Source organism: Chionomys nivalis, chromosome 19 (assembly GCF_950005125.1).
Source record: "Chionomys nivalis chromosome 19, mChiNiv1.1, whole genome shotgun sequence".
NCBI classification, from domain to species: domain Eukaryota; kingdom Metazoa; phylum Chordata; class Mammalia; order Rodentia; family Cricetidae; genus Chionomys; species Chionomys nivalis.
This window is the reverse complement of record NC_080104.1, coordinates 19,525,562-19,543,334: the sequence shown is the minus strand read 5'-3', so window position 1 is coordinate 19,543,334 and position 17,773 is coordinate 19,525,562. Positions and strand designations below refer to the sequence as shown.

Here is a 17,773-nt window from a genome sequence, read left to right as displayed (position 1 = left end):
GCCCCTCCCTTTCTTCCTCTTTAGCAGGACTAAGGCTCAAGCATCCATGCTCAACCTCCCACCCACATCCCCATCCCCAGCCCCACTTGCCTCTTGATTTTGCTTACTGTAAATTTTCTCATGTCCATATTCTTGATTTAAAAATACTGGAAAAGATCTGAAGCAATGTGGGACCTGTCAGCACCCCATAGGATGTCGGTACTGGGTAGGGGTCAGGGGACAGGCAGGCCGCAGGTTGCAAACTGGTGGCTTGTGGTTGGAGTTTTCCTGCAGATACATTTTCTTTGGCTTATTCAGTGTTGGCCTACGCCATGTTTAAACTTTTTTGAATTTGTCTCCGGTATTGTAAAATCAGATGGTCTCTGGTTTGAAAGTACCGGGAATTGGCCAGCACTGGGCTGTGCCTCTCCCTTGACAACAGTGAGAAAGAGGCAGCCACCATCTACTCCCCGCCCTGAACACGTGCTCAGTTCTCCTCTCTCCGGGTCCTCCCCACCCCGAACGCATGTTCAGTTCTCCTCTCTCCGGGTCCTCCCCACCCGGAAAGCATGCTCAGTTCTCTGCTCTCCGTCTCCTCCTGCCCTGAACGCATGCTCAGTTCTCTGCTCTCCGGTTCCTCCTTCCTGGACCCCCCCTCCCCCAAAACAGACAGTGCCCATCACTCGCCGTTTATTCAGCCCCATTTAACTGTGTGCTTCCTTTTCCACTGATGAAAAGGAGGTGGCTCTTTTGTGAACTTGTTTCCTTCCCTAAGTAGACATGTGACAGATAGGCCGAGATGGCGATATGGAAAGAAAATTAGGTAAGAGCATATCTCTTGGTTAAAATGCAGAACACTGGCTGCTTCCTGCAGGTCTCCATGTGGGGAGCAGGCACTTAACCCACCGGGACCACTTTGCTTGCTGGGCTCTCGAACAATTTGCTGTGACTCTTGACTGTTCACATCACTGATTTAATAGCCTAAAGATGTTACCCTCCTAGAACCATACAGTACGCCCCTGGCAACACTGTCCTTCCTGAGAACCATGGTCCACAGGGACCAGTCTAACTTGGATAATTTTTTTAAAACAATTCTTTTTTTTTTTTAAAGATTTGTTTTTAAATTTTATGTGTATAAGTATTTGCCTGCCTGTTTATGCGCCACTTATGTGCAGTACCCACACAAGCCAGATGGGGGCATTGGAGCCTCTGGAACTGGAGCTAGACATAGTTATTAGGCACCATGTGGGCGCTTGGAACCAAACCTAAGTCCTTAAAAAGAGCAGCAAGTCCTCTTGACCTTGGGGCCATCTCTAGCCCCAGAAGCTGTTTTTGATGTGTTATTCAGCAACTGATTTTAAAATACTTTTAAAAAGTCAGGTGTGCGTTTGAGCAAAGTCAGGAAACTGGAGCAAAATTCCAGTTTCCATAGCCCTATAGAAAGTAGGAACCAGGCCGGGTGGTGGAGGTGCACGCTTTCAATCCCAGCACTTGGGAGGCAGAGACAGGCAGATCTCTGTGAGGTTGAGGCCAGCCTGGAAAGAAAGAAAGTAGGAATCGAAGCATCTTTTTCTTCCTCTAATCAAACAGAAAGTAGATAAGGAAGAAAGCAGCAGAGCTGTTATGTGACTCGGGGGACTTTTGGAGAATCTGAGTGTGATGCTGTTCCTTATGATTGTCGACTCAAAGGAACAACATAGTGCTGGCAAAATTGAAGCCAATGCGTGGTGGAGTGGGGTTGACCTTGGCATAGCATTAGGAAGCTGGGCGAGCTGGGACTCTAGACACTAAGAGAGCTGAGAAATGTCCACATCCCTGCAACCACTGTCCTTGCTCAACTCCTGAGATAATTTTAAGGTTCCATTGTGTAACATGATGCTCTTTGAAGAATTCTGAGGTGGTGAGCAGGGGGCTACAAAACACAGGTAAAGTCCTGAACCTGCAGCCAGCCCAGTATGCTTTGTCTGTCCCCATTGTTGCACTCCCACCCTAGAGCAGAGACCCTGTCCCTGTCCTACCATCTGGAGACCCATCTACTGACTGACTACTGTTCCCCTGCCACCCTTGTGACTGTATGGCCAGAAGTGGATCTTTTTAAGATTTCTGGGGCTTCCTGCTGCCTTAAGGAAGTCCACAGAGTTCACTGTGGTCTATAAAACCCAATTGTGGGTTCCCACCGTGCAGCCCCCACCTCTGACCCCAGCCTGAGTCTACTTAAGCTTGCATTATTCCTAGCCACTGCTATTCTGTTGTATTTTAGTCTGCATTTCTTCTCGTTCTGTCCTGAGAGACTGCCTTTATCCTTTCTCTCTGTAAGAATTTGTCAGTCCTAGGGAGCCTGTACCAGTGGGATCAAATATGTCTTACCATTTGGTGACTGCCATGTGTTACCCGACACAATGTCAGTGTTAAAGCACATATCTGGATTTCCTTTCTTTGAAGGCTGAGAAGTATTTCAGTGTGTGTACACATCACATTTTATCTATTTATCCCTTGATGGACACTTGAATTCTTTCTACATTTTTTGCCATCCTGGGTACTGCTTTGCATGTGTATGTGCAAATATTACTGATGTCTTTGCATTGGGGAATACTTGCATATATGTAGAAACCTTAAGCTGGCAGGGGAGCCCGTGTCTGAACTAGATTTCCTTTATGCTTCCTTTATACTTACTTTTCATCCACCAAAAGTGATTTCGTCCGGTATTCCTTGTGTTGTTTTCTTTGTATGTGGATAGGTATGTATTTGTGGGTAGGTATGTATACCCGTGTGCCTTGGGGTTAGAGGTCAGCTTTGGATATCATTCCTCACGAGCCTGAGACAGTCTGCTATTGGCATGGAATTGCAAGCGGGTTAGATTGCCTCATCTACCCATCTGGCTCTTCCTGCCTCCCCGACACTAGGATTACAAGTACATGCCACCATACCCAGCTTTTCATGTAGGTTTTGAGGGTGGACTCAAGTCCTTCTGCCAGAAATGCTTTGCCAATTGAGCCATCTCTCCAGCCCTGAAGTCCTGTTTTCAATTCTTTTGCGTTTATACTCAATGGTAATGCTGGGACCTATGCTAATTATTATTTTAGGTTTTCCGAGGAACTACCATGCAATTTTCTGTAGTGGCAGCGCTGAGTTACAGTCCCACCAACGAGGCACATGGTTCCTATTTCTTCACAGCCCCAGCAACACATTTGATTTTCTTTAATTGTGGCTAGCCACGTGGGGAGGTCGTTGTGATGTGCATTTCCCTGATGCTCAGCGATGTTGGACACCATTTCCTAGGACTGCAGGCATGCATATACCACCACACTGGTCGTATTTCACTAATTTTAGACCATGCTAACTTGGTTGAATGTGGGTCCCCATTTCCCTAATGGTGATTTTGATCGTGAAACTTTGCACGCTCCTGGTTCTTCCTGTAGTTCCAAAATATGGCGTAGTTTCGCTCCCCCTTGCTCCTCATTTATGGAGCAGGAAGGGAAACAGAGCCTAGTCCTACAGGTGGTAGAACAGAGATGGGGGTTGGCGCTTTCTCTCTCGCATTCTCTCTCTCTCTCTCTCTCTCTCTCTCTCTCTCTCTCTCTCTCTCTCTCTCTCCTCTCCCTCCTTCCCTCTCTCCCTCCCCCTTCTCTTGTCACTGTTGGATGGATTAACACTTCCTGCTCATCCCTTCTCCATCCTTGGCTGCCTTTCTCTGCCTTTCCTCCTGCCTGGATTGGCTCCTGTGCGTCCTCAGCTGGATCCTGGTGTGTTCTCATGACAGTGTCTTTACCCATAGGCCTGTTTTTTTTTTGTTCACTGCTTCTCAGTACAGTTTCCATAATACAAGTTTCCCCCGTGGCTGCTTAGTTCAAGTTCTTGGATGTTTCTCTATTTCTTTGAGGATAAAGACCACACTACTTCCATGGCACATAGGCTGCCTGTGGTAACCCTGTCACTCACCTTTATCTTGAGCACCTTTCCTGAGCCCTGGGCCTGGAATGCCCAGACAATGTATCCAGATTTCCATAACTTCCTGGTCTTCTTGGCCAGTAAGACCCAGTACCTGCACCCCAGCCGCAACCCACCCTTGCCTGCTGTGCCCTTTGCCTACCTCTCAGCAGTGGGCCTGATTATAGTGTAACTGTTACCTTCTCCTACCCCAGTTGGATGTGGCCCCCAAGGGCAGAGACTTAACGTTAGCCCAGTGCCTTTCACAAAGATAGGTATTTGTAGAGAGGTGGAGAGAGATAAATAAGGAAAGTGAGATTTCTAGATCTTGTCTCTGTCCTAGACACGGCCCTCTGTCACGTCCTCCCAGTCCAGGGAGGCTGAAGTTAGCAGGAACTCCCATAGTGACCCAGTTCAAAATTGTTTCTTTCTCTGGCCACCATGAAGCAAGCTGACCCTGGCCTACCTTCTGGTAAATGCATCCCAGCAGAGATGACTCATCCGTGTGTGACTCAGGCTCAGCCGCACAGCTGGAAGGGCAGCCAGCACGTCCACAGGGGAGGGCAGTCACAGAGCCAGAGCCCCAGGCAGGCGGCATGTGCCAGCCAGCCTCCTGCAACCTTGTGCCTGCTCACCAGAGCAAGCCTATAAGCTGTCCTCTCTCGGCTGGCATAGCTGCACTGGCTTCTGCTGGGCAGGAGGCTGAGACAGGAGGATTGGCACAAGGTGGAGATCTACATAGCAAGGTCCTGACTGTAAAAACAATTCTTCTGCCTGATTTAATAATTTAATAGAACTGTCCACCATCTACTGGAAGCCTGCTACGATTTTAGGTTCTGTGCTGTAGATTTTGTCTTGTTTAATCCTCACAGTAGCCCAGCAACAGAAGTAATAACGAATATGTACCAAATGCAAGCACACACACACTACACATGCGCACACGCTTGCACCACTCATGCACGCATACATACTCATGCACAATCCTCACGTGCATGTGCACACACAGGCACGCACAATGTGCCACACTTACTGTGTTATGTACTTTTCTCAGTGTGGTGACAACCTAGATGGATCAAGAAGAAAGGGTCTGTTTGGGCTCATAGTTGGAGAGCACAGCCTATCATGGCCGGGAGGACACGGTACCGGACTTTGCAGCAGCTGCTTGCATTGTATCCACAGTTGGGAAACACAGAGGCAGGTGCTCAGCCGGCTCTCTCCTTTTATTCCATTCCTTGGGGTGGTGTCGTCTCCATGCACGGAAGGTCTTCCCTCTCCAGTTAAACATTTCTGGGAGCACCTTCAGAGATCGATCCAGAAGTGTGTTTCCATGGTGATTCTAAATTCAGACAGGTTGTCGGAATCATCGCACGGTACTTACCATGAATTCATTTACTTTTTGTAATACTCTGTGATACCGGAGCTCTTATTCTTACTTCCGACATAGAAACCTGAGGCACCAAAAGAGACTTTACAGACAGGTGCCTCATAGTGATGTAGGAAGGACAGAACTATGACATATGGAGAAAACTGAGGCCCTGAGAGGTTTGTCATTTACCCAAGACACGTGGCCAGGCACTGCCTTTCTGCCCGTTCTCTAGAACCATGCAGACATCACCATATGGACATGGTTTTCTGTGGCCCTCCCATGGGTGCTTCCCAAGGACTGAGTCCAGAGATAAGGCAGGGTGCTGGGGCAGAAGCTTTCTTCCGAACTTGGGTGCAGCAGAGGAGGGATACTGAGAGAGTGCTGTGTTCTCCATCTCTTTCCCCTTTGGGGTCTCAGAGCATCTCCTCACCTGGGGCGTGCTGACAAGATCCCTTTTATCCCACAGACAGCGAGACAGTCCACTACCACTATGGCCCAAAGGACCTGGTCACCATCTTGTTCTACATCTTCATCACCATCATCTTGCATGCGGTGGTACAAGAGTACATCTTAGACGTAAGTGACAAGTTTGGATTCTGGGCTCAGAAGCTGGGCAGTTCTTTAGGGTGGTCTGCCTTACCTTGAAGAAAAGCACAGCCCTGATTCGTTCTGTCCACTAACTTAGATCCTCTGGTTGCCAGAGGCTAGACTCCGCCACTGCTCTGTTTCTGTCCTCTTTCTCAGATTTTTTTAGTTTACACGCGAGGCAACAGTTCATAATGGGGCAAGCTGTCTCGAAGGCAGCATGAGCGTATCCTCGGGATCCTTCAAACACAGCGTGACTGGAAGATGTTTTCTTTCCACAGAAGCTTAACGGTCCAGACACCTACTGCTTTCTCAGAGTGCTTACCTGAAACTCAGCACCGTAGGCACTCAGTAGGCTTATACTAAATAGGCTGGGCTGTGAGGAGCTGGAACTACTAACTCTTTTGTAAAGGGGAGGGAGGCACGGGAGTGTGGAATCTGCCGGGGATCCGCATGCTCACTTATTAACGTCTGGAGTTTTTTTTTTCTTCTCTAGAAAATCAGCAAACGGCTTCATCTCTCCAAGGTCAAACACAGCAAGTTCAATGAATCTGGACAGCTGGTCGTCTTTCATCTCAGCTCGGTGGTATGGTGCCTCTACGTGGTGGTAACGGTGAGTAGTCCTCGTGACTGCTGAGGAGGGAAAGCCAAGCCACCGAGCATGCCCTTCATTGCCGATGAAATGACTGTGAAGGGCTTAATGGGAAGGGAACGAGCTAGGAGCAGGTGCCTTGGAATGGGAGCTTATTTTGCATTCTCCTGGAATTGTAGGGAGTGGCTAGGTTAAGTAGTATAGATGCCACTGAATGGAGTCATCCTCTTACAAAAGCAAGCACTGTTTACACTTTTTGCCTGCATTACGTGATAGGCATCCACATAGCTCTATGTTGTTTTATCAGCCCTGTCTTCAAACACCGCCTCACAAGGTAATTTCCCCCCAGTACTGGGCCTTGTCCATGGCAGATAAATGCTCTTCCCATGAGCTACATTCCCCACCCACAAGATAAACTCATATTCACTCAGAACCTCTGATAGTGACTCGAGGCTCCCAAGCTCAGTTTTTCCAGTGCGTCCACAGCTGTGTACTTCCAAACATGGCTCGGACATGGAGGTCTGTCTCTGTTTGTGTCGCTGTGACACAGACCACGGGAAGGAGGGACGATTTATGCTGGCTCCTAGTTTCGGTGCTCTCCATCTGTAGTGACTGAGCTGCTCTCAGCCAGAGGAAAAGTGAACCATTGTATGGACCTTGTGGAACCAAGTGGCTCCCCTCGCAGTGGGTGGGAAACAGACACTCAGAGAGGAAGGAACCGGGGTCAGTGTACCCTCTTCAAGGGCATGTCCCAGTGACCTACTTCCTCTGTCTAGGACCCACCTCCTAGCATCTACCACCCCCTAACAGTACCACAATTGATGCCATACTGTCCAACAACTTCTCCAAAGCCCCAGCCCTGAGCATTGCACCAGGTTCAAGCCATAAATACACAAATTTTAGGGGCGTACTTAATGTCTAACCAATTAACAAAGGCCAGCATCACCCTTCTGCACATCAAATCCTTTGATAGAGAAAAAAAAAATCCTTCAGACAAGGACTTTGAATTGTCATTTGGGGGTTCACTGTAAGGAGATCCTGCCTGTTTTACTGTTGTGTTAGCTGCCACTCTCACCGGGAGCAGCTTTTGTCTATAACCAGGTCCCGGCAGAAAGCCAGCCTAGGACTTGGAAATATCAGCTCTCTGGCCTCAAAGATTCTTCCCTGCTCTGCTGCCTCCCCTCTGCTCTCACTGACAGAGATGGCCCTCCAGTCATAAGGAGCCCTGTCTCCAGAGCTGACCTCGGGAGTGACTGCATAGACTCGAAGCAGGAGGCAACATGTCCCTTCTGTGTGTTGCTTTTATTCCTATTATCAGGTTCATCTCAGAACACTTTCTGAGCAGCACACTAGGAATTTTAAATGGGAGACCAAAGACTTCCGTTCTCTCAGAGGGGACTCCCACATTCCTGCTCTCCGGGGACAGGGTCACATGGCACCAATAGGGCTCGCTGCCCTCGTGTAGTGAGTCTGTGAGCTTTAGTATCTCAGGCCCCTCCCAGCTTCCTGACATTGAGTTCAATCCCACTTCTTGGAGGCCTTAGCTGCTTGAGGCCAAAAGGCCTCCGAGTACCAAAGACACTGGTCTGTGTTGTGGGGAGTGGTCTGTGTTGTGGGGAGTATCACCTCATCTCTGAAGCACTTCTGCCTTTGCATCCTCACTGTAGCCTCCCACCCTGCCTGTGACCCGACTCAGGGTCTCGGGGGAAATTCTCAGGTCCTTTATCTGGGGAAAGCCCTTTCCCCACTACTGCTGAACACGCTCAGGAAGACATGGAGATCAGGGACCCGTGCAGGCCCCTGGCTTTGCTTTCTGTGCTCACCTCCTCTCTCCCAGCCATCTGCATGAGAGAAGGACACTGAAGAATCTGAGAAGCCGTTATGTAAAGGGAGCAGAAACACATGGTTTTCAAATCACGGTTTTCTGTCGCAACAGAAAAGTGTCATGATTCTTCTCTTTCCTCCACTTCCAAAGTCATCAGATCCTGTCTGCTCTGCCTTCAGAATTCCAAAATTCTGAACACTGCTTTCCACGTGGGCCACTCCCCCAAGTCCGTGGACCCCCACATAGGTCAGATGTTGGTCATATGCCCCTGTGTAGCGGCATAACCGGGGCGGCTGGAACGCAGCCCACCGCTGGACTCAACACCCCTGGCATCTCTAGGATGCTCTTTTCTTTCAGTTGAGAGGAGAGCCTCCCAGGGAAGCGCCTCTGGCTCCTGCTGTCACTAAGGTAAAAGAGAGGGAGCCCAGGCCCCTCCCCCCCTTTGCCGCTGCTGCTCATTTCTTCCTTTGCTGGGGAGTGCACTTCCATTCTGAATCCTCCACTCAGCCCATTATCTGCTCCTCCAGATGGATCTCTTTAGAGTGTGAGCCAAATCCTGTGCTCTCCGACTTGAAATAAGTTTCCTTCGCAGCTGCAGTGAAATTGTTTTCTCTTCCTCGCTTATGTAGCCTGGATCCTGGGACCTTGCTGGTGACATCAGCGTGGACTCTCACTCTATGATCAGCTCTGCTCCTCCAGGTCTGCCAGCTGCTTTCTTTGCTGGAGTGTTCTGTCCGCAGACGTCAGATGGCCAGCCCTTTCCTGCCATCTACCCTCCTCCTAAGTGTCACCTCCACGAGACCCCCCTCCCCAGTTACACTTTCCACACCATGCCTATTAAGGGTGTTTTACTGCTTCGTGCATGTATTCTGCGTGTCTGACTCAAGCTGCCTCCTCGCAGGTACCGTGCTCCCTGCCGTACCCCGAGTGCAGTCCCCTGCATATGGTAGGACAAACGACACTGAGGGTCTAGGTAGCAGCTGGCTGTGCTATGTCTAAACACTGCTAGTTTTGCAGTTCTTGTTTGAATACCAGAAAGGAAGGCAGCTAAGGAAATCGGAGGAATTGCTCCGGCCTGCTGAGGCCTTGCGTGGGTAGATGTCAGGAATCGGAAGAGAACAGTGTTTCACATGTACCCCCGGGCCACCTGTCGAGGCCTGGTTTGGGCTGGAAAGGGTTACAGCACACGCAATGTCGCTTGCGACCCTGGAGCTCAGATGCCTTGGCATGCCCGAACTCAGCAGCCAGCCCCAGCCCTCCTTCATCCTCCCTCAGACAGCTGCCTAGACAGGGCTGGAAAGGGCTCCTCACAGAGCGTGAGTCACTTTTCCTTTGACTCTCAGCTCCACCTCCTCCAGTCCCAGCGGACCGGACATTTGCAGGCAGCCAGCATTTTTCTGAGGAGTTTTTTTGGCTCGTTGGCTTCCAAGTTCTGACCTCTCTGTCTCCTAAGTGAAGAGGCCAATCGAGAGGTTCCTGTTTAAACACACAGACCCACCCAGGCCTTGGGTCTCTGGGGTGCCACAGATCCTGGCCTTTTGGGCAGAAATCCCCCCCCCCCACACACACTCCAATCCACTGCTGGCCAGTCCAGGAAGTACCACTCTTCTTGTTAAATACATAGCTGCTTCCTCTAGGAAGGGGCCATCTCACCCTCAGGGGTTCCTGGAATGAGGCCATGTGGCTCATTGGGTGTCACTGTGTCCGACGACAGAGGTCTGATAAAGGCTAGAGCGGGGTAAAGAGGTGAGACAGAGAGTAGCAGTGTGGTGTGTTAAAGCTCACTGCTACCGCAGGCCCCCACCCCAGTGCCCCAGTGCCCAGAGCACTGCACCTCTGTGCGTCATTGTGCGTCACTGAGGCAAGAGGGAAGTAAAGGTTGGACAGAGATTATAGTTGAGACGATAAGGGTTGGAATTAGACCTCTTCCTCCCATTCTAGGTGGCAGGTTCTGATTGGCCCTGTCACTGAGGTCACCTAGCTCCCTGTGCTCCTGGAGGCCCAGGGTTGTAGCTTCAGGACTGTGGACAGTACTCAGAGGGCTTGGTGTAGGTGACAGGGCCTTAGCGACTTGAGCGCAGGTGGGTCAGCTCTGCTTGGAAACACAGCTTGCAGCTCCTGCCAACACCAGCTTTGAGTGATGATGTCACTAGCTCTGTCCTCTTTCTCGTTCCCCAGCTCAGATCGCAGCTGGGCTACTGGACAGACCTCACCTCGGGAGATCTTTCCTCTCTGTTTCTTCTCCCCCTCCTTAAATTTCTTCAGAGAAGAGCTGTTGAAAGCATTCATTCACTCATTCATTCCGTTGACTGACACTCGTTTTGGACTTTCACTGGGCGTGGACTGGTTCCTCCTGCGTCTTGTCATCTTAAGATAAAGATTCGCCTTGCCTGTTTTTAGGAAAGCTGTAGGCCTTTGGCTGAGGGCAGTGCCTCGGTTAGGATTTCTCTTGCTGTGATGAAACACCGTAACCAGAAGCAGCTTTGGGAGGAAAGGCTTATGATCTCAGAGCCTGTGTCCATCATGCAGGGGAGTCAGGGTCACGGTGTGCCCAGTTGGGAAGCCAAGCGCGATGAATGCTGGGTGGCGCTCAGCTCTCGTTCTTTTTTTTATCCTGCTGTGGACCCACATGGCGGTGACAACCACAGAGCAGTCTTCCCTCCTTAGCCTAATTTAGAAACTTCCTCGTAGACATGAGCAGGTTTGTCCTGTCAGTGAGTCTAGAACCTGTCGGTTAGGGACCATCACAAGAATGTGAAAAGCTTCGGTCTCCAGTGGGTGCTGCAATTCTAGTGTATTTAATCCTTCATTGTGGAAACAATTCCAGAGTGTATGTATGGCAGATACCACATTAGATACTGTCACATGAACTCACATTTATAAGAACTCTATCAAGTTAGTACGTCACTTTTCAGATGAGCCTAGGGAAACTGGGAAGCTCACGAGCAGTTCCAGTAGATGTAGCCACTGTCAGGCCCATCTTCAGACACAGGTCGCCAGACCTCAGAACGTGGCATGTCCCTTCATATGAAGAAGTGCCAGTGGGTCCTTCACACTGGGGTCCTTTGTTCCCAAAAGCCGTTTGTTCCTCTTGGTAACTGATGGAGGCCAGGTGCATCCCTGATCCCTAGACCCATCACAGACCCCAGCGGGTCACATGGCTACATCTCTAAATGCTTTCTCTTCTCGCCCACCATAGGAAGGATACTTAACGAACCTGAGAAGCCTCTGGGAAGATTACCCGCATGTGTACCTCTCGTGAGTATTTTGTGTGACTCACTAAGGCCACGGAGGACCAGGTCGTGACCTGACCTGTCGAGCATGGGGTGGTAGGCAGTAGTCTGTCTTCGAGAATCTCCGCTTGAGGCATCATCTGTATTAGCTCCAGCCGTAGAGGTTCCTAGTCTGCTTGCAACAAATGCAAACAGAACTCCCCATCAGGGTCTCTGGCTTTCTGTCTTACTGGAGACCCCGGAAGTTCATACATCTTCCATATTCCTTTTCCTGTTTGTAATGCTGCCAAGCCCTGGGCCTGTGTCTCTCTGGAGGCCACCCTGTGTCCCTCAGAGCAGCAATAGCAAAGGGTGTGGAGCTTTGAAACCTAGAGCCTCTCTATTGTTGCATTCAGTGGTTGCCATGACCACACACTGTGCTGTAATCAGCTGCCTCCTCAGCTTTTCCTTTTCTGGGCTGAGAAAATGAGTGTGACCACTGCTGCTTCCTCCCATGCACGTACCTTGTTCTTTGAATGGTCTTATACGGGTGCTGTGGGTACGGTAGTCTCTGCCTCCCTCCCTCCCTCCCTCCCTCCCTCCCTCCCTCCCTCCCTCCCTCCCTCCCTCCCTCCCTCCCTCCCTCACTTGCTCCTGGTCCTGCTGGTTACCGACAACCTTGGCTTAGGCCTTTCCCCGTGTTCTTGGCAAGTACCCTAGGGGTGTTCTCGGTCCCACTCGTGTTGCTTAACTCCCTGGTCTCCAGCTTCCAGGTGAAGTTTTTCTATTTGTGTCAGCTGGCCTACTGGCTGCATTCGCTACCTGAACTTTACTTCCAGAAGGTACGGAAGGTGAGTACTCCCTTCTCCTGCCCCCCCTCAAGACACCTCTGTCCCCCACTTTGGAGACCCCTCTTCCCCGCAGCCCTCCTGTTGTTCCCAGTGACCTCTCCTTTCCCTTCTTCTGGAGGCATGATGTGTTGGCTCATGACGGAGTCAGCTCTTGTGATATTTCCACACCAACCCCCGAGAGAGAAGTGTCAGTCTCTGGGCTCTTCCACCAGATGGGTGGCCATTGGCAAAATCTAATCTAATCTAGATACTGGACAGAGGAGAAGACCTTGCCATCCCCAGTCCTTCTTGTTGTTTTCCTCAGAGTAATGCTAAAAACCCTCTTCCAGTTCCCGTGCCTTCCTTCCCAGCCCTGACCTGCTGTCTGGGTCCAGGCTCCACACAGCTGGCCCACCCTCTTGTCACTAGCCCAGGGTCTGGGGTGACTGCGCGGGTAGGGAGACCTGGCCCTGTCTTGTTCCCCTTACACATCCCTCGGTCCTCTGCATATTCCTTTAGAGAATGACCATGCTCACTGTCCGCCCATCTCTTTTCCAGGAAGAGATCCCCCGCCAGTTGCAGAACATTAGCCTGTACCTGCTTCACATCGCCGGGGCATACCTCTTAAAGTGAGTGAGAGCGGAGCCAGCCCCAGTTCCCTGACCTTCGGTGCCCCTGTGTCTGTCCACGCGGTCTCCTGCTAGCAGGCATTTGGTAGATAGCAACTGTTGGAGGGGTGCCATGCTGAGGCTTGGGAATACACCACGTGGAGAAGGCTTCTCTTGTCTCTGGTGCTTCATTCTCCACCTGGTCAGAAGGGAAGACAGTTGTGATGAGCTCTGAGATGCTTGGCGTCAGGAGCCCTCAGAGCCCAGCGCATCAGCCGCCTCATTCTGAGGCAGAGCCAAGGAAGACTTCCAGCCGAGCTGTCCTTTGAACAATGCCTTTGCAGCCACCAGCTGGGCTCCTGCCACATGGTGTCCAAATGCTGCTGGAGCATATAGGCCTAGGTTCATCTCAGTTTGCTTCATAATGAAATAGAGAACAGCTGACTGTACGGTTGTCCTAAAAGTGGGAAGAGTTTCTGTGTTAGACCTTGAGTATCGCTTTTACGAATAGTACCCTGATGAATGAGCTATGCCATTGGTAACTGGGCTTTCCATGTAGGGAGTAGAACCTGAACTTTATGTAGGCTAGCCTTTGAGAGCTTCACTGTGGTGCGCAGATGTCCTGGGGCCCTGGTTCTGAGGAACTCACAACAGGCTTCCTGTGAAGATGACTGACGTGTGTGTACATATGTGTGTGTGCATGCGTGTGTGCCTGTGTATGTTTTGGAATCCACCAGATCTCAAACTCTGGCTTCCTGTCTCTGGACGCCAAGAACCATGGCAGCTGTTCCAGCTGAGCTCCTACTTTGGATGCTCACAGCTCACAGGCAGAGGGGTTATGGTCACTGGTTTGCTCCCCAGCCGTGTGTATTGAGCCATACAGGAGGGAGAGCTTCCTGCTGCCTCAGATAGTAGGAAGTCAGACAGCAGGAATTCTTCATATATGTACCCACAGAGCTCAGCAGCCTTCTTCAGGGCCCCCTTTTGTGTGTGATTCTGGCAGACTGGGACAAGATACTGTGACATGTGTGAGTCAGGTTCTTTGTGGGAACAAGTAAGGGTGGCTGACCTAGAAAAAACCAGGTCAAGGGCTGGGAAGTCTGTCTAGGGAAAGTACCTGAAGGTTTAGCAGCTCGACTGTCAAAAAAAATAAGGTGTAGTCCGCATGCCCCTCCAAGAAGTGGGAAACAGAATCTAGGCACAGGGAGCAGCCTGAGCCACCACAGGCCAGTGGCTTCTGCTCTCGGGGATCTTGCAGCGAAAGTAAGGCTTGTCTTTCTTCCCAGCCTGAGCCGCCTGGGCCTCATCTTGCTGCTGCTGCAGTATTCTACGGAGTTCCTCTTCCACATGGCTCGACTCTTCTACTTCGCAGATGAGAACAACGAGAGGCTGTAAGTGGGGTGCTGGGTGCTGGCCTGTCTAGAGACCTCTGGGGTGTAAGTGGGGTGCTGGGTGCTGGCCTGTCTGGAGACCTCTGGGGTGTAAGTGGGGTGCTGGGTGCTGGCCTGTCTGGAGACCTCTGGGGTGTAAGTGGGGTGCTGGGTGCTGGCCTGTCTAGAGACCTCTGGGGTGTAAGTGGGGTGCTGGGTGCTGGCCTGTCTGGAGACCTCTGGGGTGTAAGTGGGGTGCTGGGTGCTGGCCTGTCTAGAGACCTCTGGGGTGTAAGTGGGGTGCTGGGTGCTGGCCTGTCTAGAGACCTCTGGGCTATAAGTGGGGTGCTGGGTGCTGACCTATCTAGAGACCTCTGGGGTGTAAGTGGGGTGCTGGGTGCTGACCTATCTAGAGACCTCTGGGGTGGCACCAGGGCATCTCCCAATATCTGGATGGATGGAGATTTTTGCTTTGGGTGTCAGCTGCCCCCTTGTGTGCAAGCAGCACCCTATACTTATTCATGTATTAGAACGTCGGGAAATCTCTCCTGGGTCCTGTCTGATTCCCTGTCCCACTCTGGGTTGATTCTGGAGAAGGGGTTGAAGGTTCCCTGAGGAGCTCTCAAAGCTGACACTCCTTTTCTGCCCCTGTGAGCAGGTTTAACGCCTGGGCTGCTGTGTTTGGGGTCACACGCCTCTTCATTCTCACTCTTGCCGTGTTGGCCATTGGCTTTGGATTGGCTCGGGTGGAAAACCAGGTGTTCGACCCCGAGAAAGGGAACTTTAACACCTTGCCTTGCAGGTGAGTTGGCAGAAGCCTGAGGTGGTGAATCGAGGCTCTCCGAGCACTGCCAGGCACCTCTTGAACATGACACATCTTCCCAGGAGGTCAGGGAGGAGGAGACCCTTGAGGCTCCCACACAGTGACACTTAGGAGCAAGTCTGTTGAGTTCAGTCTCCTGCTTCCATCACACATGCTTCTCAGCTTCACTGGGCTCAGACCGCAGTGAGGACCCATGCAGTACGGAAACCTCATCCCCACTCAGCACATCACTGTGCAGAAGACATTTCTCGTCCAGGCTAGGTTGATCGTGACACCCTCATGAGACTTTGGAGCTTTGTCCTCTGTGTCTTGTTCATGTGGCCTTCCCTAGCATCAAGGAAAGCAGCCAGAAAGCTATGTTGTCCATGAAGCTATAGACATTGGAATGGAGGCAGTCTGTCTAGGATTGTTCCACTGTCACGTGACATGCTAGAAGAGAATTATTCGGTACGCTCATAATTTAGTTCTCTTGAATGTTATTAATATAACGTTACAATATTTGTATTGCTTATATTGCCCTGCCTGTGGGCCATGCACACAGGAAAGATACAGCCGTGGATCTGTAGGATGAGTGTGACCGTGGGGGGTGAGTGTGTAACTGGCACCATCTCCCTCCCATCCCCTTGGGGCCTTCACCTCCCATTGCTGAAGCATGCTGGAGCGGAGACAAACGGAAGCACTCAGCCTTCCTGGTGCTAGCGGCTGTGCTGAGGATGGGCCACAGGAGCTACAGGGATCTGGCCCGGCTGCCCCCACACCTCCTTCCTCACCCTCAGCTCCTTCTCTCCCCGTCTGCAGGCTCGGCATGCTGCTGCTGGTGTGTGTTGCCCAGGCCTGGCTCATGTGGCGCTTCATCCACTCGCAGCTGCGGCACTGGCGGGAATACTGGAAGGAACAGAGCGCTAAGCGCAGAGTCCCAGCTGCCTCCAGGCTTCCAGCTAGGCCCATCAAGAGGGAACCTGGTGAGTGCCAGGGCTGTGGCCAAGAGCCAGTGGGTGGGGTCTGTCTGCCATGGGTGAGATAGAGTTGGGACCTGACTCTTAAGTGCTCCACAGACCCGTCCTTCTGGCTCCTCCTTCTAGATACTTCTCTCAGGCCTGGGGCTCGATGACCAGCATGTGGCTGGGCATGAGCCAGAGACCCAGTATGAGCAGGCTGGCCACAACAGGGCCTTGATCCCTGGCCACTACGCTTCAGGGCAGCAGTGGGTGGAGACTTCTGGAAGGAAGTATGTCCTCTGGGTGGCTTCTGGCAGCCAGTCAGGTTCTGCCGCTGTTGCTGTCACCCGTGCCCTGTGCTACATGGTGGCTGTGTCCTCACCTGCCCTGTGCCCTACATCTCAGCCCACCCCTGCCTCCCAGGCTGTTAGCTTCCCATCTCTCTTCAGGAGTGACTCATAGTGACGTAGTGTTAGGGATAAGCGGCAGGGATGGGACACCCCCATCTCCTTTGACTCTTGAGCCTTCTTGAGTGATCCCCTATACCCAGAGGTCCTCAGACATCCCAGCCCTAATCTACTGCCCAGCCTGGGGGCCCATCTGCATGCCTGGTTTCTGACTCACCTGCAGTTTTCCAGGCAGCTGCCTGCCTGGCAAGAGCTCATGTGTTTGTATGCGGCTGGGTGTGAGGAGGCCTGAGGGAAAGGGGTTGGGAGGAGGGGTTTCTGTGCAGCTGCAACTCAGTGAGTTTGTGGAGATGCTTTTCCTCAATAAAGGCTTGCACAGTTTTACAAAAGGAGTGCCAAGCTTTGTCCCTGAAGCAACTTGTTCCCTATCTCTCCTCTTCATCACCAATTGGTCCTCTGCAGGACTAAGGGATTGAGGACGTTAGAGGTTCAAGCCAGCATTGCTCAGATGTCAGCATTGGTTGCTTCTTGTTTTTTTTTGGTTTCTGAATGGCACCTCAGATGCTCTCCACTAAAAGATAGTAGAAGACCAAAACCCAGAAGCAAAGGCACTTATCAAAGACACTAGGGCAGGCAGCAACCCTCCCTGGACTGTCTGCTGGCTTCTGTTGGTACATCCTGGTTCCTCACTGGATGATCTACGCTCAACAAGGCCATGTCCCCAACCATCAGACACTCCCACCCTCCACGCCTCCACTTTCCTGCCTGCAGGGCCCTCATGTGGTCTCTCTCTCCATTCCCAGGATACCATGAAAATGGTGTGGTGAAAGCAGAGAATGGAACCTCCCCACGGACTAAGAAACTCAAGTCTCCCTAAGGCCAAAGTGCTGAGAACGGGATCCACTGGGTGAGGGCCCAGCAGGAGGCGAGAAGCACTGGCTCCAGCTCAGCCTCTCCGTCGTCCTAGCCACGCTCCATCTCCATCAGCAGAAACCTTGGCGTCACAGGGGGTGTAGCTCTCGACCTTCTTGGCTTTCTCTTCTTCCACAAACCATTTTCAATAAAGCCAAAAATCTTCCTCTCTTGCTCCCTTGAGCCACCTCACGGCCTCACTTCTGTCCTGTTTTGGGTCTTCTCAGAGGCCTAGATTTTCCTACATGTCTTTCCCACTCACCTCTTTCTCTTCCTTCATGGCTGTTTCTCTTTCTCCTCACTCCTGACTTCAATGTGCAATTTCTCTGATTTTTTTTTTTTTTTTTTTTTTTTTTTTACAATGAGGGGGAGCTAAGATGGCAGCAGTCCTGTCCGTCA

The 17,773-nt window shown here is 51.4% G+C and overlaps 1 protein-coding gene across 1 annotated transcript in view; it reads left to right on the top strand.

Moving 5' to 3' along the window:
• Window positions 1-17,697, top strand: part of Tram2 (translocation associated membrane protein 2) — a 71,081-nt gene extending 53,384 nt beyond the window's left edge. Inside the window, exons 3-11 of the mRNA XM_057751953.1 lie at window positions 5,739-5,848; window positions 6,354-6,470; window positions 11,474-11,532; window positions 12,253-12,337; window positions 12,875-12,945; window positions 14,211-14,315; window positions 14,953-15,096; window positions 15,916-16,079; window positions 17,266-17,697. Coding sequence (XP_057607936.1) covers window positions 5,739-5,848; window positions 6,354-6,470; window positions 11,474-11,532; window positions 12,253-12,337; window positions 12,875-12,945; window positions 14,211-14,315; window positions 14,953-15,096; window positions 15,916-16,079; window positions 17,266-17,339 — 929 coding nt within the window. The 3' untranslated portion in view covers window positions 17,340-17,697. The remainder of the gene's footprint in view (window positions 1-5,738; window positions 5,849-6,353; window positions 6,471-11,473; window positions 11,533-12,252; window positions 12,338-12,874; window positions 12,946-14,210; window positions 14,316-14,952; window positions 15,097-15,915; window positions 16,080-17,265) is intronic.
• The last annotated feature ends 76 nt before the right edge of the window (window positions 17,698-17,773 follow it).